Source organism: Puntigrus tetrazona, chromosome 25 (genome assembly GCF_018831695.1).
Source record: "Puntigrus tetrazona isolate hp1 chromosome 25, ASM1883169v1, whole genome shotgun sequence".
Lineage (NCBI taxonomy): Eukaryota > Metazoa > Chordata > Actinopteri > Cypriniformes > Cyprinidae > Puntigrus > Puntigrus tetrazona.
In genome coordinates, this window is record NC_056723.1 from 16901741 (window position 1) to 16927643 (window position 25903).

The 25903-nt window shown below is 40.1% G+C and overlaps 1 protein-coding gene across 4 annotated transcripts in view; it reads left to right on the forward strand.

The window, feature by feature from the left end:
- Positions 1-284: 284 nt before the first annotated feature.
- The window catches only part of scaper (S-phase cyclin A-associated protein in the ER), an 88983-nt gene continuing 63364 nt past the window's right edge, over positions 285-25903 (forward strand). Inside the window, exons 1-18 of one of the 4 annotated variants that reach the window (XM_043227967.1) lie at positions 285-579; positions 6916-7033; positions 8483-8559; positions 9072-9269; positions 12730-12830; positions 13304-13420; positions 14420-14547; positions 15516-15757; positions 16520-16846; positions 19901-20068; positions 20167-20233; positions 21252-21369; positions 22125-22236; positions 22560-22700; positions 22816-22971; positions 23055-23197; positions 24305-24386; positions 24829-24981. In XM_043227967.1, the coding sequence (XP_043083902.1) occupies positions 406-579; positions 6916-7033; positions 8483-8559; positions 9072-9269; positions 12730-12830; positions 13304-13420; positions 14420-14547; positions 15516-15757; positions 16520-16846; positions 19901-20068; positions 20167-20233; positions 21252-21369; positions 22125-22236; positions 22560-22700; positions 22816-22971; positions 23055-23197; positions 24305-24386; positions 24829-24981 (2622 nt within the window). In that variant the 5' untranslated portion in view covers positions 285-405. Of the gene's footprint in view, positions 580-3873; positions 4187-6915; positions 7034-8482; positions 8560-9071; positions 9270-12729; positions 12831-13303; positions 13421-14419; positions 14548-15515; positions 15758-16519; positions 16847-19900; positions 20069-20166; positions 20234-21251; positions 21370-22124; positions 22237-22559; positions 22701-22815; positions 22972-23054; positions 23198-24304; positions 24387-24828; positions 24982-25903 lie in introns of those variants that run through there. The other 3 variants (XM_043227968.1, XM_043227969.1, XM_043227970.1) reach the window with 3 other exon arrangements.

The window sequence follows — 25903 nt, forward strand, 5'->3', positions numbered from 1 at the left end:
TTGGCTTATGTATTTTTCCCACTTAATTATATAGCAATTGGAATCTTCTGATACTTTCATTTACATCATGCACGTGATTATGGCACAAAGCGGGTTAATTTTTATTATGTCCTCTCTATTATCGAAAAATAACACCAATCATCTATTATTATTATTTAGGCCTAGCAGCAGTACCTAGTGACTGTGCTGTTTTGGCGGGAACTGCGACTGCGGTTACCATGGTGAAGGCTCGCGCGGGTGATGTCAGCTCGGTCCTCCCGTCCAGCTGGTGGCGTCGCGCGCTCTCGCGAGCTTCGGTGTGATCCGCCACTGCTCGGTGTGAAAGAAGAGGAGGCCCGTTTAATTTCTCGCCCTCTGGTCGTGAAGTTCGCGTCCGCTCGAAGTCGCTCGTTTGACGGCGGGCTCATGTCGAAGGACGGCCGGCACGACGGGCGCCGGCGCGGCGGGGCTCAGCAGCACCGGCTCGGGCTCAGGCCGGCTCAGAGCGGGGACGCCAGGGACAGATCGGCCAGCAACAGCTCTGGGTCATCTCACGGAGGAGGGAAAGGCAGGAATACGCCCATCAACATCGCCCTAAAGGTAACAAACAACCGCCGTCTGAAAACATAGCGAGCTGCCTACCTAGACAGCATTATTTGGGTATTATAAGGGCGCTCTGTGAAAGCCCAGAAGGCAGCTGTCAGTCAGGCTCTACCCAAACATAGTTACTATGGTGACAGCACTTTCCCCTCAAAATATACTACAGCAAAGGTAGAAAACCGTGGTAAAGTTAGTGTATTTAAAAGGAAACGTGACTCTGGACCTTTCATTAAAGTTGAAAATCACGTGAAAGCTGAATAAATTGGTTTGGTTACAGCTATTTGCAAATCTGGATTCTGAGGGGACCTTTAAAGTTGTCCAGCATCGCATATTATTAATCAAAAATGCCACCCAAAAAAGGTTTTGAGATATCCCCATGGAACATAATCGTTACTTAATATCCTGGTGATTTTTGGCGTAAAAGAAAAGTCGTTTATACCATGTATTGTTGACTGTTGCTACAAATATACTAATAATGGCTGGTTTTGTGCATGGGTTTGTGCAGAAGTCTTGACTGTTATAGAATATGTATTCTTAAACGCCTGAGGCGAGGTTTTGTGTTTTTATTTTGTTGTGTTCTGTTTTATTGTGACCGTGAAAGGTTTCGGTCACTTCAGATGATCACCGTTTGCCAGCACATAATCAATCTTGCATAATATAATAAATATAATAGGTACATAAATATAATAATCAAAGCAATATTTACGTGACCGTAACACTGCATTATATTACTGCTACGTAACAATGTTATTGTCATGTAATTATGCCGCGTTGTATTACTTTTACGTAGCAACTTGACAATAAGACGAGTACATAACAGAAATATAATGCAACATTTAAATGACATTTAGGTGTCAATAATATTACTACGTAACCAATATAATTCAGCACAACATTTACACGACAATAACAAGACTACATAACAGTTATATAACGTAACGTAACATTTACATGGCAGTAACATGACAGTGTAACTAATAATTCAGTGTAACGCTTCAAATCAGAAAAAGCTTTATTGCCAGATACGGAATGACAGCGACAAGACACGGATATTAAAAAATAATAAATATAAATAGGTAATAGCGATACGCAAAAAATATTTAAAGGAAAAATGTATGCGTAGTACATCATTAGATGTTTGTATAGGTATGTTATTTACAAACGAAAGGAGGTGTAAATGTGTGTTAAATAAAATGTGTAGCCTGAATAGTGTTACATGTTTATCGTCAAGTTAACTGTTCATGAGATAGATAGACTGCCCGAGGGAAGAAACCGCTCCTGTGCCGGGCCGTTAATGATAATTTACGTGACAATACCATGACTACATAACAGTAATGTAATTCAGCGTAACATTTTACATGACGGCATGATACATACCGTTCACATAAATCAGCATAACATATACATGACAATAACATGACTTCATAACTGGAATGCAGTTCAATATAAACATTACAAGAAGGCAACGTAACGGGACTTTAACATGACAACAGAAACGAGGGGTTAGAGCCAGAAGGACACACACACATACACACACACACACACACACACACACACACACACACACACACACACACACACACACACACACACACACACACACACACACACACACACACAACAGAAATGAGGGGTTAGAAACAGAAGGGTACACACACACACACATACACATATATATATATATATATATATATATATATATATATATATATATATCTATATCTATATCTATATCTCACACACACACATACACACACTGGCAAAAGTATACTGTCAGTCACAAACGTGTACAAGTTTTGTTATTAACAATTACATCAGTACATCAGTTTTCGTTTCAATTAAATTAAATACTAATTTTAGTTTTTGCCCTCCTGTAAAGTTGGTAAAATGTCACTTTCTGGTTCTCAGCCCTCGAGAGTGCTACAGAACACGGCATAACCGTAACGATGCAACGTAACATTAATGCGACAGTACGTAACAATAGCGTTACAGAAACGTAATACAACTCGACATAAGATGATGTAACCAAACAGTAACGGCGCAAAACATCATAATATTTGCATACTGTGACATAAGTTACGCTGCACACCGTCACACCGTGGTATTACATGCAGTAATACAACGCATCTTTGGATTAACATTACGGTGTGAGTGTGACGAAATGGCATTACATAACAGTAACACAGCGTAACATCACATCAACAAAACATTACATGTGTAATATTACACAACAGTAATACATGGCAACAACTCATTAGCATAGCAGACATTTCAGTTATGTGATGGATAGTGTAGTGTATACTACATTGTCTTGAAGGGTTTTGAAGGGCGATAATGAGTGACTCATTTTATGGCTGCTTTTCAAACAAATAAACCCAAAGACATGAAATTATTGGCTATGTATTATGGGAAAGCAGAGAGGCTTTAGAAACGCCCTTTAGTTTTCTAGACCTGATCTACCCGTCGTTGTTTATTTTGCAATTATGACCATCCGATTATATTTTGTCTTGCTTATTATACAGCTGCTTAACACGGAAGCAGAAAGCAATATCAGGCAGCAGTTTGTTGCTTTTACAAAATCAGAAATATTGTCTGTGGAACAAGATTTGGCATTTAAAATTCCCAATTCAGAAATGAGTGTTCCAGGCTTAAAAAGTTTAGAAAATCAATGAAGGCCTCAAAGAAATGTCATAATTCAAAAGACATTAAACCGTATATTTTAGTACATTGCCACGTTTTTGGTTTTTTTTTATACTTAAAAGTGTGCATATTAATGCACACTAATGCATAGAGAGTAAATAACCATGCCAAAGCCTTTCGTTTTTCTTCCAAGTACACTCGTTTCCTTTCCAAATCAATGATAGACTAACAAGATTGATTTGGATTAGCTGAAAAAGTGTATTTATTTAGGATGCAATATGCATAAGGTAGTAACGTTAAAAATAGTTGCATTGAAATACATGCATGCATAACAAAATTAGTTTATAAAAATGTACAAATCGGCTACGTACCGAATATCTTGCAGTCTTTAGAGCGTAGATATATTTGCCCGCTTTCATCCTCGCGGCTGTGTCTGTTCCACATCTCGTCGGTGCATCTCTATTTACATCTCCATCCGCGGTGTAAGTTACGCACCGCCGAGCTCCAATCGGACGTTGAGTCTGCGGCGCGTCCAATGCAGACGCGCTGACACGCGCAGCCCTGCCGCCTCCAGCACATGCTGGACGAGTGGGCGGCCTGCCATGTGCACATGACTGCACCGAGAGAGAGGAGCTCTGCACGATACTCTGCCAAGCTGTGGAGGGTGACTACGCCACTAATAAGACGGCAGAACAGTAGCGGCAGAGTCGCTGAGCAGAAAGACGGTCCTTATGGCTAGGACGAGAAGTCCGTCCTGCTGATTGACAGCGGCATCTACTCGGCGAGTTTGCAGGAGTCACGTTCAACCACGGGCTATTTTTGGTCCAGCTGTCAAATGACGATGACAGGCCGTTCGTGCAGTGAAGATGCTGGTGAAGGGGCAAAACAGGTCGCCATAAACTAATTTGGTAGCATGTCCGGGCCGGATATGGATGAAGAACCTGCTTACAGACTCTACTTCTATTCTGTACGTACCTACTTTCCTCTTCCTGTTATTCTTGCTGCTTGAAACTCTATCCTCGCTGCTCTGTTATTTGTCCCGACAGCGTTTCTTTGTAGCTTGTTTTGTATTTCTGAGGGGCTCGGATAGATTTAACTCCGGTGACCTCGGGTGTCAAGGGGCCCGCTGGTGATTAGGTGATTATCTCGATTCGTCTCGAGCGCTGACCTGAGATCAGATGCACCCTTCTCACTTTTACCTTGGTTATTTTGCACCGACGGTTGCCAAATTGTTAACCGCCCCCCTCTTTGTGCCAAGATGCACGGCAAAAGCAGACTCGGGCCTTCCGTCGCCAGTCAGAAGCCAGAAACCTGGGAAACCCTGAGTGAATATTTACCGTCAAACACAGTGCTGACAGGCAACAAGTACATTTACATGCAAGTCTTTTTGTTGAATTGCAGAATTGTGTTTGTTTCGCAATCTCGAAGCTTCATTCATGCACATTTCCAGACCTCTAGAGAGCAAAGCTGTGTAATGAGGGCTGTTGTCATTGGCTAAGTAGGTCAGTTGTGTATTTTAACCCCGAGGACATGAGATAGTGGCAAGGGAGGACAGTGAAATGTTTATGCATGTGTAAAAACCAGTGAGCCTGATGAAATATTCCTCTCTGTGAGGGAATATGACAGACAGAATTGCTTTGTGTTTGCGTAACCACGGAATACAGCCAACAAAAACAGAAAGATTAGCTATATGCCAAATAGTTTTATTCAGTAAGTGATCCACTGTGAAATTAAATAGATCATAATACAATAATAGATACAATCAAGTCAACCAATCTATTTTTGAAGGCACTTTATTTTAAGGACCAATTCTCACTATTAACTGGCATGCATATTAGTAGCTTATTGACTGTTTATTAGTACGTGCAAAGTGCATATAAATGCTTTGTTTGCATGAAGATATGGTAGATCCCTTAATCCTATCCAATATCTAAACTTGACAACTATCTCACTAACTATTAAGCAGCGATATGAGTTTGAGGCAAACATCATGGTTAATATTTAATTATGAAGAATTGGACCTTAAAAGAAAATGTGACCCTACTACTGGTTTGGACCCTTCAAACCAGGATTAAAGACTATAATTAAAGATGACAATAAAGGTATAGTTGCAAAAATCATTCTTAATATTCAATAATAGCACCACAACTGTAACAATAAAGGCACAGAGATACAAAGTCTTTGGAGTTACTTTCAGAATGATTTTTTTTTCCAGTTCGTGGACAATAAAAAAAATTATGACAGCCAATCATAATTAATTGTTCTGTCACAAGCTTTGCGAATTTTCTTTTTAAAGGAAGTGTGAATTGAAAATTAAGTAAATGCACCATTTGTGCATATATCGTTTCCTTTTTTTACTTTTCTGAATCAGTGAAAATGTTCCCAGTCCTTTAGTTCACTTAAACCCCAGCCCACTGTCGATTACCAGAGCACATTCATTTTTCAGTCCCATGCCCACTTCTTCAAATTAGAGATGCGCTTTTCAATTTTTCTGGGCACAATTGTTACACTGGATGTGATGTTAGTCACAGAAAGATTAGCAAGCTGCTCTTTTTTTTCATTCAAATCATGTCAAGATGCATAATGTTAGCACCTTGTGGCTGTAGTTTTAAAGGAGGCAGCAGTTTAACACATTGGCTTCGTTCACTTCCATTGTAAAGTGCACAAATACAGCGTGTAATAAACATGTCACTGTTTGTCTTCCTGCTGGTGCTGTTGACATGACGGTGAGTAACCGGTAAACTTGGCATCATATGTGCTTATATGATCACCACTGACAAGTCATATATGGTGTTAAAAAAAGGTGTGAATTTTCTGTACTTATTGTAATGGTTAACGTCCTTATATGTTGGACAGAGCAAGCTCACTCTTGCCAGTTGCTAAGAGCTCTGCTTCTGTCTGTGGGTGTTATAATGAAAAGGACAATGCACTTGGATATTTTCTGTGTCCACTTTATAGCTCACACTTTTTTTTCTGCCCTGTTTATGTGAACGGTGTCCTACATAAATTCAAGTGGAAACAGAATGCAGTGTCTTCTTATTGTGTGATTTACAAGTTCATGGGTAGCCCTAGGGCTTAGGATTTGTTTAATTTTACAGTTCAGTATCCGTACAAAAGTGTTTCCTCAAGTATAAAACTTGGCTCTACAAAATGTTCTAATTCAGCCAAAAAAAGAGAATTGGCTTGAGATGAATCCGAGATACAGAAGAGTTCTGTTTTCATCAGAACTGATTGGGAGAACTGTAGCATTACGTGATTTGCTCACCAGTGGATCCTCTCAGTGGATGGGTGCCGTCAGAACGAGAGTCGAAACGGCTGATATAAACATCACAAGTAATCCAGTCCATCAGTTAATATCTTCTAGAACAAAGTTACCAGTCCTGTATCCATGATAGTCCTTCAAAAAGTGTTGGATTTTTTCACAAGAAGAAACGTCATTATGGATTATGGATTGGCCAGACACAATGCTTTACAGTTAAAATGCATTATTAATAGATTTGTTTCTTAGCTTTTCACTTCACAAGACGTTAACTGATGGTGGTGTGGATTACTTTATCAGCTTTTTGGATTCTGATTCTGACGGCACCCATTCATTGGTGACCAAGTAGTGCAATGTAACTTTTCTCCAAAACTATTCCCATGAAGAATCAAAATGTTTTTCCCCTCAGTTAACAGTTTCTTTTTTTTTTGCAACAGGCCTCTTTCCAGCGGTCCAACAGCCATGACAAGGTGAGGAAGATCGTGGCAGAGGAAGGCCGGGCCGCTCGAAACCTCATCGCATGGAGTGTCCCAGTGGAGAGCAAAGAGGAGGAGGGTTAGATCCATTCACATACACTCATGCACACGTATAATACGTTTCATAGTAAATAAGGTGTAGATCCAGGAGTCGCCACCACAAGTTTAGGAAAAAATAGATGAAATAATTGTTTAAATGCCTGTGATATCGCAACGACAAATCACAGATTTTGGGGTCAGTTTTATATATATATATATTAATAATATAATATTATATAATATTAATATATATATTAATCAAAAATACAGTAATATTGTGAAATTGTATTATAATTTACTTTAATTAACTTCAATTTTAATATTTAAATGTTAATTTTAAATGTGATTTGTTTGACTAAATCAGAATTTTCAGCATCATTATTCCAGTCTTCAATGTCAGTCTGATTCTTCAGAAATCTTACCGATTTCCTGCTCAGGAAACATTTCTTATTATTATCACTGTTAAAAACTGTGGTGGTGCTGCTGCGTACTATTTTTATGGAAACCACAGTATTTTTTTTTTTTTTTTTTTTTGAACTAAAATGACCATATTTTGTAACGTTGTGTCTTTTACTGTTGTTTTTGATCAATGCGTTTTTGAATAAATGTACATCTTATTTATTTTAAAATATGTGATACATTGCTCCTTCTTGCAGTCATAAACAGTCTCACATCCCACGCGGTTCATCGCCCATCAGGCTACCAACTTAAAATGCATCCAGCTTTGTAAAGAGCGTCCATTTGCAAAGCAAATGTGGGCGATGAACAAGTGCTCCAAATCTGTCATCCCCTCTCTCATACCTGGAGTTACAGTGCACTCTTTGTCGCAGTGTGCGAAATCCTCCTCTCTCTGTGTGTGTGTGTGTGTGTGTGTAAGCTGACCTAGATCCTCTGTTTCACTGTCAGCGCTGACAGGTCACCACAGGAGTCTTTTGTTAGTTTGGGACTGCAGTATGTGTTCTGTCCGAGCGATCACGACTCGCCAGTGCCTGCATTCATTATGAGCAGTGAGCGTTTCTGAATCGGGGGTTGTATCCCTAAGTGTACACTTCATACTTAGAAGTGCTGATTGAGAGTCAGTTCTGACCCCTCATATCCTGATAAAGAGGATTATATTGACCAGAAGAGGCTGATCCTAGGTGACTAGAGAAAGCTGATCCGGTTCTTATAGTGAAGATGCAATAAAGCACTGATCCCAGATCAGTTTTAATAGTCAGAGATACTTGATAGTAAGGAAATAAAGTAAATAATTATGTATAACTTATTTTTATTTATTTTAATAGTCACATTTTATTTTGCATGACAAAACTATTTGAAGCTTGAAGAAAGGGTGGGAAGGATCATAGCGATTCTTCTCATTTCTGAATCGGAACGTTTCAGTTTTAAAATGTCCCCCATTTAAGTATGTAAGGCGGAAAACTCTGGGCATATAAAGTAATGTATATTTATCTGCCTATTAACTGTACTGTGGTGTTCTGTTCACATGCAGCCAAGTCGAAAAATCACGGCAACAGCAACGCAAGAGCTCAACGAATCAACTCCGGGCTCCACAGGAACAAAAAGCAGGTGTGATTCATTTGTAAAAAGATGGCTTTTAGTTTCTGAATCTTTTTTGGATATCTGGAGTAGCTGAAAACACTACTGCCATTACAATACAATTTTATTACATCATATAATGTCTGTTTGCATCCACAACAAATCTGGAACTGCAAAAACAAACAAAAAAACTTGAAAAAGGAGTTTTGGCCTTTATGAAAATGAGCAAACGGGGCTAAATCAAAAGAAAATGTTTCATTGCATGCATCAAAATAAGGGTCATTTAACCGGGAAGCTTTGAACTGGAAAGCTTTTACTCATGATAAACACTAGGGGGCGCCAGAGACCTTTTATTTGAACCTTGTATTTATAGGATCTAATTTCACTTCTTCCATAATGTGACCCCAGTGTTTATATAAGACAGCGCACACTGATTGTTAAAACAGCCATTGGCCCATAAAGTTATGGGCAAATGGAGTTCATTCGGTGAAATAGAGTTATCTAGACCAATTGAAACTTGTAATCACATCTGCTTTTAACAGAACTCAGCACTGGACTGCAAAAACGCACCTGGGTCGATACTGGACAAAGGACCTGAGAAAAGCCCCACCAAGACTCGGCAGCCACGGAAGGTGGATCTCCGAGCACGATATTGGGCCTTTCTGTTCGATAATCTGCGGAGAGCAGTGGATGAGATCTACGTGACCTGTGAATCTGACCAGAGCGTGGTGGAGTGCAGGGTATGATTATATATGACTCACACACCATCTACAACAAAGTTCCTTTTTCCACTTGAAACAGAATATATGCGGCCCTGGACCACAAAACCAGTTCTAAGGGTCAGTTTTTTTTAATTGAGATTAATACATCAGCTTTATATTGATGTGTCGGACAATATTTGGCTGAGATGCAATTATTTGGAAATCTGGAATCTGAGGGTGTAAGAAATTCTAAATATTGAGGAAAAACAAATTCACAGTTGTCCAAATGAAGTTCTTGGCGATGCATATTACTAATCAAATGTAAAATGTGTAATATATTTATGGTGTGAAATTACAAAACATCTTCATAGAACGTTATCTTTTTAAAATATTTACATATGTAAGTGTACATATATTTTATTATATGTAAATATATATAATATAAATATATACATGCATGCGTTTGCATTTTTAAATGTATAAGCACACAGTCATATTGTAAACAAACACTTATTTTGGATGTTTTTTTATTATTTTATAACTTTAAAGTGGCTGCTTTTGCCCTCTGTCCACTAGGGGGAGTAAAGCATTGCGATGCAGCTCTTCCTCCTCCTCCTCCTCCTCCTCCTCCTTGCATTCCTTTTGTTTTCTGGTTTGTGTCAGAGAGGGGTTTGGTGAGAGAATTATCACTGCACCTCTCCAGGGCCTTTCTGGAGGGAGTGAAGATGGATGTCATGTGTAAACAACCCCCCCTCCGCCCCACTCGGAGGGGGGGGTGGAGGGGTTTTAGGGTACGAGGTTTAGGTGACATAACATTTTTTTTTCCACTCCAGGTTCTTTGTTTAGTTTCAGTAAAAGCAAAAAGCTGATTGCAACACATGCACTAGAGTCAGCCGCTATGACCAATAACCTCTCTGCACGCAATGATGGCAATAACCATTTGTCACTTCAAGTTGATCAACAGTGTTCCTGTGTCCGGTTTGGTCTTGGAACCGGTGTCGGCAAACACTCGTTTGAACTCTGTTAGCTTTGGTTGGCAGAGGCCGTGTCGGGGCACTCACTGTGTTTACCCTGGCAGGTGTGGTGCCGGGATGTATTTGGGCCCATCGTCCGTGCTCAGCGCTGCTGGCTCTGATTTATCGATTGGCGTGTAATCTAGAATTATGCTGAGCAGGGTTCGGGCCGACCGCTCGACGCTAACCGGCCCCCTTTTGTGGTTACCTTGTTGACAGCCGGCCTGTGTGAATGTGCATAAACTCTGTGGCTGCTCGTTTCCACGTGTCCGGTGGGTCTCTTCACACTTCCTGGCCCTTTGGTCTGAGTTTATGTATGTGTCCATGCTCTGCTACAGATTTGTAGTTCACTGTGAAAGCAGAGGTTTGTTTGATGACCGACTGTAGGCCTAAAGCAGGAAAATGTCCCTTGGAGCTGTTGAAGCCCATATAAATGCTCCCTTATAAAGATGGAAATCTGTGTTTCAGCACTTTGTCATGTGCGTTTACCAGCATAGTTTTCAGAGGTAATGGAAAAAAACATTACAGCATTTGCAATAAATTGTATTTGCATCTTCGTAAATAGGTTATTCAGTGTAAAACAAACTCTAATTGTTTTTTTCACCTGCGTCTCTGATTCTTTTTTTTTTTTTTCCTCCACCAGTGTTGGCTGGTTCATGATTCGGTCGAGTGGCTGATTTATTTTCATATTCGAGTAACGCCCACATCTTTAACCCACAGCCCAGAGGACTAATTAGTTCTTATCAGGCCTCTCCCTCGTCTCAGGCCTGATTTATGTCACATCAGGCCATGCACGAGACAACTATTCTTTCACTTGTGTGAATGCGTCAATGAAATGTAATAAATCTGAATTGTTTTTGGTGGGTTTAGCGGTCATTTAGTTTTTCATCTGACAGAATGATTCTGTCAGTTATAATGTTACCATATTAAACATTCTCCCATCAAGTGTCTCGTTATTCTTCTAAAGTGAATGTTGTTGTTTTTTGTAAGGGCACTTAGCTTAACTTGCTTTCTCTCAGCTGTTGCATTATGGGCCAGTATCATCCTACACCATGTTAACTAGCCCTAATCAGCAGGCCTGCTGCTGGACACATCTTTCACTGGGTCTGACTCCCCTATTAACTAAAAGCACCGAGGACCTCTCCTCACAATTGCCACTCCCTCATTACCTCCCATCAATCACACAAACACACACGCGCCTGTTTCACAGCATCGCCTGCCGTCCCGCATTTAATCCAGATCATCAGTCACACAACCCTGGTCCTGATGTTGAATGCAGCTGAAATGTGCCTCAACGAACAGGAGGTCTGGGTATTCCTGACTACCTCACAATATGATCCACTTTGTGATGCAGGTGTCAAAACTCTGTCATGCACTGAAGCTGGATAGCAGTAGAAACTGCATCAGACAAGGAAAGAAGACCCTGCATACATCTGCAAGATCAGTTTCACATGCACTCCACTACTTTTATCATGTATTGTTCCTCAGAAGTGGATCTAAACCAATAAATGCATTGAACAGTTAACCACTACGCTGAAAAAAATCCAACACATGCTGGTTAGGTATGTTTTGAAGCATGGCTGCTGGTTTCAGCTGGTTTAAGTTGGTTAAAGTTGGTTTTAACTGGTCACATGTTGGTTTAAGTTGGTTCTGCTCAGCTCAAACCAGCTCATGACCAGCTACCATGCTTCAAAACATACCTTACTAGCATATGATGGATTTTTCAACAGCGTACTGTATGTAAAAACCTACATACAGCACCTTTTAAGAGCCTGTGGTAGGTCTAGGGTTGTAGACCTGTGCTAATCTGTGTTGCGGCAAGGCTTTGCGACACTCTCTAGCGTCTTTGTTGGAGCCAAGGGATTCCCCAGAGTCCCTACGGCGCTCCCAGATCGAATATCGGATAGACAATGAACATTTCGTCATTCGCTGCACACTCTTTGCCAGTAACTAGAAATGATTACAGCCCCAATCAGATTTGCCAGCCCCCTTTTGCAAAGCTAATTGGTAATTTCAGCCGCACCTCTTGTGGAAGACCACTGAGGCGGGAAAGAGCAGCAGCACTCTTTTTTTCCCCTTTTCTTTCGTCCTCACCCTTTTCTTTTTGTCCTCTCTTGGCATTTGTGAATGTAGTGCTCTTGTTGGTTGGGGGGGGGGCTGCCACAAAAGAGACATCAGGGTGGGGGGCCGATCTGGCCCTCCTGCGTGGTCAGATCAGGTCTCTGGGGTCGCAGCTTTATCAGTGAGGTGAACATTAACAGGGCTGAGGATAGGAAGAAGTGGAGGTTGTTTGGTGATGTTGGTGGGGGGGGGTGGGTAATGTCACCATCTTCAACATTTTGATAACTCATAGATCAGAGGTGTCCAGTCCTGCTCCTGGAAGGCCAGTGTCCTGCAAAGTTTAGTTCAAGCTTGGATATGCATGTAATTCTCCCTTATCCCATTGAGGCTTTCAGAACTAACAGCACTTATACTTTTCCCCCCAGGAGGTGCTGATGATGTTGGATAACTATGTCAGAGATTTCAAAGCTCTAATTGACTGGATTCAACTACAGGAGAAGCTGGAAAAAACAGACGCTCAAAACAGGTGATGATATGTTTGCTATCTAAATGGGCACATTCCATAGACTTTTCTATACGTGTATGAAGAGTTCATTTTCAAAAAATGATCAACGACATTGATTGGCGTGCATTATTTTCCAAATACTGCAATCTGAACACAAAACACATTTTGTCGAAAAGCCTTTTTTTTTCACCATTTCCCCAAGTCCATTTTAGCAAATTTAGCATTTTAGACAATAATTCCTGTTGACTCACGGTCTCACCCCTTTTTGATAATATAATGAGTAATGAGTGACCACAACACTAGTACATTGATTGTGGTGCTCATCAGAAAGCTCTACATTTCCACAGAAATTGAATATGCATCCTTTAGTAGCATTTAAGCCCTGGCCACTGTGTGTCTGTTTATTAAACGTTTTGGGGATTTTATTTATTTATTTTTTATATTCTGTTCTGAATCTGTACTTTTTCTTTTAACATTTCATCCTGTTCCCACAGGCCCACGTCTTTGGCTTGGGAAGTTCGAAAGATGTCACCAGGGCGTCATGTAATGTCCAGCCCTTCGTCGGACCGTATTGTTCCATCACCTGGTGTTCGCCGTGCCCTCAATTTTGGGTAGGCCAATCCAGTTACATCCATCATACCCAGGGTCACTCAAAAACATTTACTCAGAAGTACTTCCTCTCTAGTCCTAGCTGTGGTTTATTCTAGTACATAATAATAGCATAATAATAGCATAATAGCAAAAACTAATATATGATGTCCAATTTTTTTTTTACTTGCATAATATTAATGTTTAAAAAAATGTAGTAAATATGCCGTTCCTCTCATTTTTTTTGGAACAGCTTTTTGACCTGGAGGTGTCCTTCTTATTTTACTTTTACCAAGGATTACTTACAATTTTTATTCAATTTTGAATCTGGCCTCAACCCATTATCCCTGCTCGCAGCATACTAATTGACACCGTCGTCTTTGTTGGCAAACTGTGGCGACTTTCCACTCCTAACAGAAGCAAGACATGAGGCTCCCCCGCATTCGTTTTTTTTTTTTTTTACTGATAGTGTGAAAGGAAGGCAATTGATAATGCGATTAAAATGCCACCGAATGCTCAGATGGAGAAATCAATGGCAGATATGATACATATCTTGGCCTCACTACGAGACCGGAAAGACTACGCCTGTCTGGCAGAAGCTGGGAGGAGAAGGGGAATCGATCCGCAACGGCCTAAGCGTTTTGTTTAATGCGATTTTCGCCGGGTTCTCCTCAGGCCTGCGCTTGAGACTGCTGGGGGGGTGCAGATCTAAGTGTGGTTAAAGACTGCTGAAGCACGGGCATCCATGTCTGTATTATGCTGTAATTGGACGCCGCAGGAAATGGATATTGATCAAGACGGAGGGCTGAAGTTTCCATTTTAGTTCCTAGTGTTTGAGGAAGCCCAGTGCAACGATGCATAAAAGTGTTTGCAGTTGCTTTTTAACAATATAGTTCATGGTGGTAAAGCATATGAATCTATTGTATTTGTGCAACTAGTGATGAATAACACCACCTGGGTACTGTCCATCTGGGCATTTGAATCTGAGACCTCATATTTAATTGGCTTGTGTGTGTTTACAGTGGTCCTCCTCCCACTTTGGCTGTGGCACGTCTCTCCCACACTGGACCAAGCTGGGCAGACCGAGTCAAGTGTTCCCAGTCCCTTCCAGTCCCTAACCCAAGTGTCAACATCCCTGCTGAAAAACCAGGTGAATGGATCTTCTCTATTCAGTCATTTGTTTTCAAATTAGTTTTTCTGTTCTGACTTTCTCACTTATAGTGTTGTTTGGTAACTCCACAGTACAGCAGAGAAGTCAGATTTGTAATATTTTTTGGGCTCTCTCGGTCATTATTGGTTGTGATCTTCACACTGTTGATGAAATCTATGTTTCACATTTGCAGAAAAAAAGGTTTAAAGGGTTACTCCATCCCAAGAATATATTTTTTTTAGTCAATAATCACTTACCCACTTGTCGTTCCAAACCTGTAAAAGCTCAATTCATCCTCAGAACACAATTTATGATATTTAGGATGGAAACCAAGAGGCTTGTGAGTGTCCCATTGACTGCCAAAAAATTACCACTGTCAAGGGGCAGGAAAGTATGAAAGATTGACCCACGAGATCCGCTTTACTGCAGAGTTTAGTTCTAACCCTAATTAAACACATCTGAGCATGCTAATCAGTGTCTTCAGGATCTTTAGAGAATCACAGGTAGGACAGTATTATTAGAGTTGGACCTAATCTCTACAGCGCATTGGACTTCCAAGGCAAGATTTGAAGAACCCTGATATACAAAATGGCACTACGGAAACTTCACGGTGCCGAATCGTTATTCTTGTTGTTTCTTAACATTACCTACTGATGGCAGGTGGAGCATTCAGATGATGTCTTTCATACTTTTCTGCACCTTGACTGTCATAATTCTTTGGCCGTCAATTGGACAGTCACAAACCTCCCAATTTTCATCAAAAATATCTTCAATATCTTCAATTTTTAACAAAGTTAAGCCAGTTTGCAAGTTTAAAAAAAATAAAATAATGAAAAATAAATAAATAAGATTCATCTGGTATCTATTCATCTGCATTTCACATTTTATAATTAAATGGACTTTTATTGTATAATCAAGGTATGTGTTTATGTATGTATTTAATGTGTGTTTTCATTGTTGATCCTTAGCAAAGAAAGATGCAGAGGGCTGGGAGACTGTGCAGCGTGGGCGCTCCATGAGGCCACGCTCCAACACCATGGTGGCTAAGGTAAGCCCCGTTCTGGCCCATGTAAGCCCCAAAGATGACAGCGACAAGGAAAACCAGCACATCCAGCCCTCTCCTCAGGAAAAATCTCAGGAGGTGAGGGAGCAAGAGCAACCTGTACCCCAAGAGCAAAACCAAGAGACGGAAAAGACCTCCGTCATCGAGGTAATGACATCAGCCTGCTTCCCCTTATTAATTATTTAGAGGCCAGGCATAGATATGAAGGCTCTGTAACATCAGAATGTTTTTGTTTGGTCACAGTGTGATCATAGACACACTGTCCAGACAGGGCAGTATCAAGTGTACAAGCATCGATTTTGTACAAGTTTATCAGATTTAATGAGGTTTATTAAATATTGACGATACATTGTCCTAGATTACATTTGGACATTATGCCGAAGCCAATTGTTCTGTTGCAAATCCTAGCGAGCGGCTATGCCACCTACTTCTTATGGGTTCAAAACAGCACCCTCTCTGAAATAAAACATCATTAGTGATTTGGAACGCTCTGTGCAGGAAGCACCTCTTAGATTTGACCCATAATTTCTATGATGCGTTGTGAGGTAAATTTTCCATGTTTGGGGTGATATTTGCTCCTACTTTTAAAGCATAAAGAGCCTTGAATTGCTGCCTCTCAAAGCAAGCTTACTAGGCTTTACAACAGAGAACGTAGTTGAGACTAGTGACTCAAAATGACTTGTTTGCATGTTTGTGGTTTATGATCATAAAGTTCTTGGTATGCTACATGTTTGTTTTGAAACGCATGATATTGTGTAATTATGTAGCATGCCTTGATTCTTTAGTTCCGTTTGTTTTCTTGCTGCTCTCATATCTGCCAGTGGTCTGTCATACAGATGCAGCAAGGAGTGCTGTGACATGCATGTTTGTTTTCATATTTGTGTATGCATCTGTGTGTATATTGCACAGCCCCCAGCAGAAAGTATTGAAGAGCCAGTGCAGAGTGTCAGCGCCCCCTCTGAGGACACGCCACCCCCCACTTCTGACCCCACGCCACCCCCTATGTCTCCGCCTTCGCAGGCCCAGTGCCCGGAATTGGATTCCGATCCAGGTCCTCCCCTTGTAACCCTTTCCCAACCAGAGGAGCCAGGTACTGGGCAAGCTAAAGTAGAGCAGGGGATGGAGGGGTCAGTGTGGAAGGTCGCGGCACCGTTGGCAAAGGCGGAGGCAGCGGTCTACATTCCCCTGGCAGCGATGACACTGGAGAGCATGCTGGACCCCACAGAACTTTCCACCGTGAGTGCTGAGAGACACAGGCCAGGGTCAGGACTGCCGCCTAAACAAAGTCAATCCCAAAAACCTCCAGGCGAGGCAGGATTACCCCCCCTCTCCCTCCTCCTTTCTCTCAGCAAGTATGTATGTGCGTGCTGACAGGGGTGAACTGCTATCATTGCCAGTAGAGAACAGGAAGGCCCAGTGTTTGCCGAGAGTTGCCCCAGTTGTTCAAGTTTTTATTTTAGGCTTCTCAAGTGTCCCCTGCACCAGTCAGACACCTTAACTGGTTTAGTCCCCATAGGCTGTCATTGACCTTGACCTCCCTTTGAGCCTTGACCTCCTAAAATCGGTCTAGATTCAAATGTGCCACTACACATGCAACAAAAGAGGCTGTTCCTGGAGCATCTGCAGATCTTTTATAGTCTGAGCTTTTTTGATCAATTGTATTAATTTTGCACCGTGCAGTCAAAGACTATAGAATACCCAAGACGTGTTGCTCCTATAATTTTGAATGGGGGAAAAAGCTTAATATGAACGAAAGAGCCAATCGCTAATCTGTGAAGTCGGCTCATCAATGCAGCTGCTGATAGAAGTGTCCCGGTTGCTATAGAAACAGTCAGCTTTTAATTTTCGAGCTCCTGATAGCAGGATGGATTCGGATTGGCTGTCAATCGTTCATCAGCTGAAAAAAAAAAAATTGTTCTGAAATGATATAGTTTCTCTGCGCCTTTATCATTACAGTTTTGTTGCGGACACTTCTATTCTTTATTATTGAGAGATTTTTACAGCTATATTTTTATCATTATCTTTATTGTTATTGTACTGTGAATATGGCTGCTTCATCTTGGCTGAGAAAAAAACAAATCGCCACAGACAACAGGTAAATGCCTTTTGGCCAGATTTACTAACAGCTTGTGCCAGGGCAAACTAACTTTTGACGTTAAAATAGTACCGTCAGGCAGTGCAGACGCGCAGTGAAAAATTAGTGCTCAATGAGGCATGGACACCTTTTTTGTGTGCCTGACCCTATTGAATATGCATTTGTAGGAGTTTCCCTTTCAAACACAAAATTTATGGAAGGAGAATATTAAAATGAGTCTCTTGATGCGATTTGCTAAGATTTGTGCTTGTCAATTCACTGGTATTATTTATCATACGCAAATTTTTCCTCCCATCAGTGTTATTATGGTATTACACTCTAATACTAATTTGCTCTGTTCAGTAAATCTGGCCATTCATCTATATTTTTCATGTTTGTGGCATATATTTTTACATGGCTTTTTGAAAATGCCAGGTAGCTGTTTTTTGCATGCTTTTGGCCAGTCAGTATACACGTAAGTCATTGATTCCTATAGAGCTGTTATGGACTGTACTGTGAAGCAGGAGCTAATTTAGTTATAACTATAAAAAGGTTCCTTTAGTGGTTCCTATTTTAAAATGAACAAGTTTGGTGCTATTTCTTTTGAGCTCAGAACAGGGACCGATTCCAGATTAGAATCCAAGTACAGTAATCAAATTTCTGTCCAGCAGTCAACTAGCTTTTTTTTATTTGAAGTTCAAGACTATCGATTGGTTAAACTACTTGACCTATAGGCCAAATAGCTTTTCTTTACTCGGGATGGCTACAGAAGTTAGATGGCGACTCCTGTTTTGGCATTCCGCTTGTCTCCCGTCTCGTCCTTATAAGAGAAACCTCCAAGGGGTTAATTAAGACTAGACCCACAGCATTTTCTGTGAGCTACCGGCTTCCATTACTCAACGGGTGTTGGCCTCTGTACAAAACCCAGTCTGAAACAATGGAGATGGATGAGGTTTAAACGGCCAGACAGGAGCGCAATCTCAGTCGTGTCGGAATCCGGAATCATTGCTTCCGAAGCCCAGACAGCACCTCACTGGGTGGGTCAGATAAGCCCAGCTCTGTTTAGACTCCAGATCTAAGACCAGCAGGCGAGCTGTTGAGAGAAACCCACCTCTTATTATGCTCGTTAGCAGGACGTTTGACACTGACCTCAGTGCAGCTCCGTCTTCTCCCACGGCCGGCTGAAATTGGCACTCGGCATACTGTTCACTCGTCGGGTTCTGAAAGCGGGGGTCAAGTGTTGTGGCCTCTGATGGCAGTGGGTAGGATACATTTTCCAAAATATTTTGGCAATTTACCAGTCATCACGAGTCATGAAGACCCACAGGTGCACCCACGGAAGGAATGCATGAGCAAAAATGTGCCCCTCAACAAATCCCCCTTTTGTTACCTCTCTAAAATTGGAATAAACCCCTTTTGACTACAGGTGACTACTGAAGAACACGAGAGTCACCTGATGGCGTTTAGCAAAATCTCCATCTTAAAGAAGTTTACCTAAAAATTTTAATTGTGTCATTTTTTTCTGTAGAAAACAAAAGAAAGTATTTTGATAAATTTTTGGTCTGTATAATGAAAGTCAATGGAATGCGAAGAATATCAGAGTATCTTGTAAAACTGTGAAGGGTACATGACCAACTTCTTTTTATGATTTAGATTTATTTACATGGTTATATTTTCTTAAACCCTTTTACGTGCAACTTAATTGATCGCAAAACATTCCAAATGAACCTATTTTGCCAACTACAAATTTACATAGAGTGCCGAAAATCGCTAATAACTATTTACAAAACAACACAGGCTCGCATACTTTCGCTCAGATATGTTGTTAAAAAAACTCCTTCCCATCTCCTCCCCCTTATTGTGGTTGTATGCTGCATGATTTCGTTATGCTTCCCCATGCGTGGTTTTTGTGATTGATTTTGTTTATGGCGTGTGCCTGGATTATCATTTCCTTTGATCTCTGTTGAGTTTCTTACAACATCTTTTGCATTTGTACGTTTTTGTGGCGTGCAGGCTTCCACCAAGCATTTCAAATTTGGTTGCGTTTCAGAAATTTGAGTCTAGCCCAATTTCAGATGAAGTGCTGAAATGATTGCACCATGTCCTAATTGAAGTTGTGCTGCCTGGGCATGCACTCAAGAGGCTGGTGTGGCTAACTTGGCACTGTAAGGCCCGTTTTGTGCCTCTGTTTGGTGACTTTTTGTGCCTGTTGTCAGCCCCAATCCATGGCTGAAGTTTTGGCTAAGAAGGAAGAGCTGGCCGATCGCCTGGAAAAAGCTAACGAAGAGGCAATCGCTAGTGCCATCGCTGAAGAGGAACAGCTGACGCGGGAGATCCAAGCGGAGAACAACGAACTGGAGACCGACAACGAAAGCGACTTTTCTGTAAGTCAACAATGTCATTACAACAATATCAATCTCCTTTGCTCTTTCATGTGTGTTTTTTTTTAATTTAGCGTCATTTTTATTCTGCTCTCTTAAAGGCAAGCATTGGGAGTGGAAGTTGTGGCTTGAATTTAGACTGGAGCGAGATGCTAGCTGATTATGACGGTAATGATGTGATTAGCGTCTGCATTGCTAACTGCACGTTTAACCCTCTGGCCCTCTTCGGTCAATTTTATACTGGTCAGAAAAATGTGTGCAGCAATCAAGGGGTGACTCTCTGGAATATGAGGAGTGCAAAATAGACACCAATCAATAAATGAAAAAAAAAAATCAAAAGGGACACTCTCTCTCTCACACATACACACACAAACAGAAGCGAACTGGTAAGACTGAAATAGTTGTGCATAGTGTAAAGTATGTAAAATATAAAAAAAAGACCAACAAAACATCTCTTTCTTTCTTTCTCGCTCGCACACACACACATAAATTAACTGGTAAGACTGCATCAGAGTAAGACAGCTTTTATTGAAATAATTCTAAAGGGATTCTCGTTCTCTCTCTTACACACACACTCTCTTCAGGCCAATCACAATATTTGTTCCCTTTTCTAACTATGATTGTTTGACTGTAATCGTAATGTAAAACCTGATGCTCTTCTAACCAAAATATCTAAACATTGACTAAGTATTCTTTTTATAATGTCTAGGTGTAGATCTAAATGCAAAACCTAAAAAGAGCGAAGAAACAATGGCAAGCCTTTGTATATATCTATATAGGATGCTAATACAAGAGTTTACGCACATTTATTTATTTATGCCTCCAGATGGCCCAGTTCTCAATTCAAAATTTTTTAAATGCCTTCACTCAATTTTAATGTGAAATATTGCATTTATTAAATGAAGCGATAATGTCATAAAATCATTAAAAAAATGTTTTTATTAATTATAAATATTAATTAAAAAAAAAAGTCAAAAACATTTTTTGACTACACTACTTTTTACCTTTTCTTATTTTCAGATTTTTTTTTTTTTTTGAAGAATATATGCTTGTTATATTGACTTCAAATTACATAAAAACTTCACTCATAATACCGGATGCTGATAATCTCAAAATGACAAGCATGATAAATTGCTGTGACTCTTCTTGTCAGTGTGTTATATTGCGTCACCTGTTTTCCTGACAGCTCGAGAGCCGTGGCGTCAGAGCACGTCCTGGGGCGACATAGTGGAGGAGGAGCCAGCCCGGCCGCCCGGTCATGGCATTCACATGCATGAGAAGCTGTCCTCTCCTTCACGCAAACGGTAACAAAGTCACACAACTTTTGTTTCGGTTACAGTGGTTTACATCTTCTTTGCTAAGGAAAGATTGTTTTGGACATGGTAGTTTTAGCAGTTGAAGTGTCCTTTTCTGAAGAGAAAAAAGTACAAAATAAAGGCTTGTCCCATCTTCTGTTTTAGTGGAAAAAGGTAGACCAATCCCCAAACTCACCATTACAGCAAAAAGACTGCTAAATTTTCCATTAGTGGGGCAGAAATTAAACATTTCATTTTCTAACGCTGTGTGAATTAAAATAGACGTGTAGAAACCAGCTTAAACTACAAAGTTTGTCTCACAACTTAAAGTTTGACTTAAACCTAACCCTAAACCCTAACCCATTTATAAAAAATTCGATCACCTATAAAAATAAATAAATCTGATATGCTGACTTGCTGAAAAAAGAAAAATGTTTTGTGGTATACTATTGTAAAATTTGAAATATCAAAAAATTGTGGTCCTAGACGTCATAGTAATTGTTTGATTTTAAAAAACATTATACTATCAGTAAAATTTATTAATTTTGTGTATTATACAAAGTAATATATTAAAATAAAATTCTACTATGCCCAGTTTCATAGAAATTATTCAGTTTGATTTTGATATAATATTGTAATATCTTTGAATAAATTAATGCCTTTCATTAATTAGTGAATTAGAATTTTAATACTTTTGATTTGATTGTGATTCATTTTAATAATGCATGTAAAGAAATTAAATGGGTTTTGCCGTTTACCGTCAGAACTATCGCAGAGTCTAAGAAGAAACACGAGGAGAAACAACTCAAGGCCCAGCAGCTCCGAGACAAACTGAGAGAGGAGAAGACCCACAAGCTGCAGAAACTGTTGGAAAGGGTATGTTTTTCTCTTTAGCACCTGTAGACTTGGCCTGGGCCGCAGGGGAAAAATCCCATTCACATACATGTTGAAAGAATCACTTAACAGCCATTTCAGTCGTTCGGGGGGGATTCACTCCTGGTGAGACTCATAGATCTGATGCTGCTAACTCCGCAGAAAGTGTTTGTTTTTATTCTGCTCCGTTTTAAGATCTAAGACAATATTGATTATTTATATATCTGCACTTGAAGTGGGCCACTAACACGTGTTCTTCGCACCCCTGTCAAGTCTGACTTCTGCAGACTGTTTTGTCAGGATTTGATCTTTTTTTTTTGTCTCAGGAAAAGGAGGTGAGAAAGTGGAAAGAGGAGCTGTTGGATCAGAGGAGGAGGATGATGGAGGAGAAGCTGCTTCATGCTGAATTCAAGCGAGAGCTTCAACTCCAGGCCATCGTGAAGAAAGCGCAGGAAGAAGAGGCCAAGGTCAGAGGTTTTTAAGTGTGTTGCTGTATTTACGTCAGTATTTCTTTTGCTCAAACTTGGATTTTTTTTGCTTTCTTCAAAACAATGTTCTTATGTAGTTTGTTGATTTGTTTAGGTGAATGAGATTGCGTTCATCAACACTCTTGAAGCCCAGAACAAGAGACACGACGTTCTGGCTAAACTAAATGAATACGAACAACGGCTTAATGAGCTGCAGGAGGAACGCCAGAGAAGACAGGAAGAAAAGCAAGCTAGGGATGAAGCCGTTCAGGTATAGCTCGGGTCTTTTTATTTATTTAATGCGTTAAATGTGCGACTGTGATGTATTTGATTTGTATTTTTTTTCTCCTGTAGGAGCGCAAGCGTGCCTTGGAGGCGGAGCGGCAGGCGCGGGTGGAGGAGCTTCTGATGAAGAGACGGGAACAAGAGGCCAGAATTGAGCAACAGCGGCAGGAGAAGGAGAGGGCGAGGGAAGACGCAGCGCGGGAGAGAGCCAGGTCAGCATCGGGTCCTGCCAAACAGACCAGAATCCTGAGTCAGCTAAACACAAGGACAGAAAGGACCAGTGCAAAGAGCTCAAGAGGATTCGGGCTTGGAGAAACTGCCTGATTTAGGGAATGTATTGTGTAACCCTTAACAAAATGGCTGGAGTCCAGGTTGTGTTTTTTCGGGGTTTTTTTATCTTACAAAAGATCTCAAATGCTGTTCTTTTAAACTTTGTACTCATAAAAGAATCTCATGAAAAATAAATTATTGCTGTTTCAGTAAAAAAAAAAAAAGTACATTTTAAGTAGCACAGCTATTTTTCTCATTATCAGAAATCGTTTTTTGAGCAGGAAATCAAGATATTAGAATCATTTCTGAAAGATTTCAGCACTGACATGTCTGACTTTATATATATATATATATATATATATATATATATATATATATATATATATATATATATATATATATATATATTAGCATAGAAAACAGATTTTATTTGTCATTCACAATATTCATATAGTTTTGGTCAAATAAATGCAGCCTTGGTGAGCATAAGGGACAAAAACGTTACAAAATATTACTGATTGTAGTGCATGTGGTTTCTTGCGTCAGAACCACTTTAAAAACTTTAACAGGAATTTTGTAGTAAATAATCTTAAAATGTTGAATCGAGACAATACCCCCATCCTGAGTCTCTCTGAGCAATCAATTCTAGATGCCCTGACCATCATGCCAAATCTGTTCAATTAACTGTAGCTTGTTTGTGGCATGGTTGTAGCTGTTTAATCACATCCAAAATAAGTTTCTGTTGACATTTTATATATGTGTGCTGTGTATTTTTATTATGTGTTTTTATATATATATATAAAATCAGAAAAATTTAAATATTTAAAAAAAATCTAGTTTGTGTGTGCATATACATAATATACACTATATATACCCACATATTATGTTAACAAAAACTTTTCTATTACATCAAACTGTGATTTAATCATTTGACTCTGCTAATAATAATCTAAAAAGTCCCATGAACCTATTATTATAGATAGGACATGCAAAAAGATTTAAATCTGAATGTTTCTTTTTTTTCTTTCTTGTACACACCTTTCTTGTAGGGACCGTGAGGAGCGTTTGGCTGCTCTCAGTGCAGCTCAACAGGAAGCCATGGAGGAACTACAGAAGAAAATCCAGATGAAGGTAAATTATCATAAGTAACACCATTTTTGATGTCTTATAATGACTAAAAAAATTGTATTGCATGCTGTATTGCTTATTTAAGCCTTCAAAACATTCATTAACATTTTCTCCAGTTGTATATTTAGTTATTTTAAGGGTTAGTTCACCCCAAAATAAAACTTCTGTCTCTAATTACTCTCACTCATGTCATTCTAAACCTTTAAGACCTTTGGTCATCTTCAGAAAACAAATCAAGATATTTTTGATGAAATCTGAGAGCTTTCTGACCCTCCATAGACAGAAACACAACTGAAATGCTGTCTATGGAGGGTCAGATAGATGAGCGGAGATGACTCTTTAATACATTTATAATTTTACTAAATCCGTTTGATTTTAGTCTACAAAATCTACTGTAGGGTTGCTTGACTAAAAGTAAAAGACAATAAATGTTTCAAACTTTCAGCATGATGAGAGCAGCCGTCGTCACATGGAGCAGATCGAGCAGAGGAAAGAAAAGGCCGCGGAGTTGAGCAGCGGGAGACACGCCAACACGGACTACGCCCCCAAACTCACCCCTTACGAACGCAAGAAGCAGTGCTCGCTCTGTAACGTCGTGGTAGGTGCTGCATGATGGGATTCTCTCTCATCTCTTCGATTGGTTTTAATACATTCAGAGCCGTTACGGAAAACCGGAAATTCTCTCCCAGCCCGAGATCAGGAACGTTAGAGCCAGAATGGACAGTCCGTCTTTGCCGCTTTGCCAGGCAGAGTATATAAAATCGCAGACCACAAGGTGATTCAGAGGATTTTCATAGAGAATGCATGTAAATGAGAATTTAACTGCATTAATTAAACATGAACTCTGGGCGGAGATTAATAGCTGGGCGTGATTATGCTTTTCAAGCGACAGGCAACAAATCTTTGAGTGGCCGCATTTATCTCTGACGCGCCCTGCTTTTACTGCAACTGGGGCCAGACACCTTGGAGCTTCAAACTGACATCAGATTAAGCGCTGGGGAGAATGAAATCTTGTTAAAAATGTCAGATGACCTTGGCCAGGCTCTGACACCAGAGATCATCTTTAGGTCAGCGGGAAGCACTCTAGTTAATGACATTATACACAGACTGTCCTGTGTGGGCTCGACTCCAGGACTCTGAGGAGACAAACAACACGAGCATCCCAGATACTGTTGTCCTCACCTGATATGGGAAAAACTTTTATCTTTAACTCCAGTGCAGATTTGTTTTACTTGGGTCACTTTCTTGCAAAGCGCCTTTCGGGTTCAGTGCTCGTGGAGGTTTAAGGATTAGTTGAAAGAAAAAAATGAAACTATACTTCTATTCGACACAAAAAAAAAGTTTCCTCAGAAAATATATAAAACATTCGTCAGAAAAGATACTTTTTTTCCCCAGAGAAGAAAGTCATAATGTTCGGTGAGTAAATAGAAAATTATTAATTGGCAAATTATTCCTTCATCGGTCTCGATCTCCTTGCATCACCTTTTCTGGGGTTTGAACCAGCAACCCTTTATTAAAAG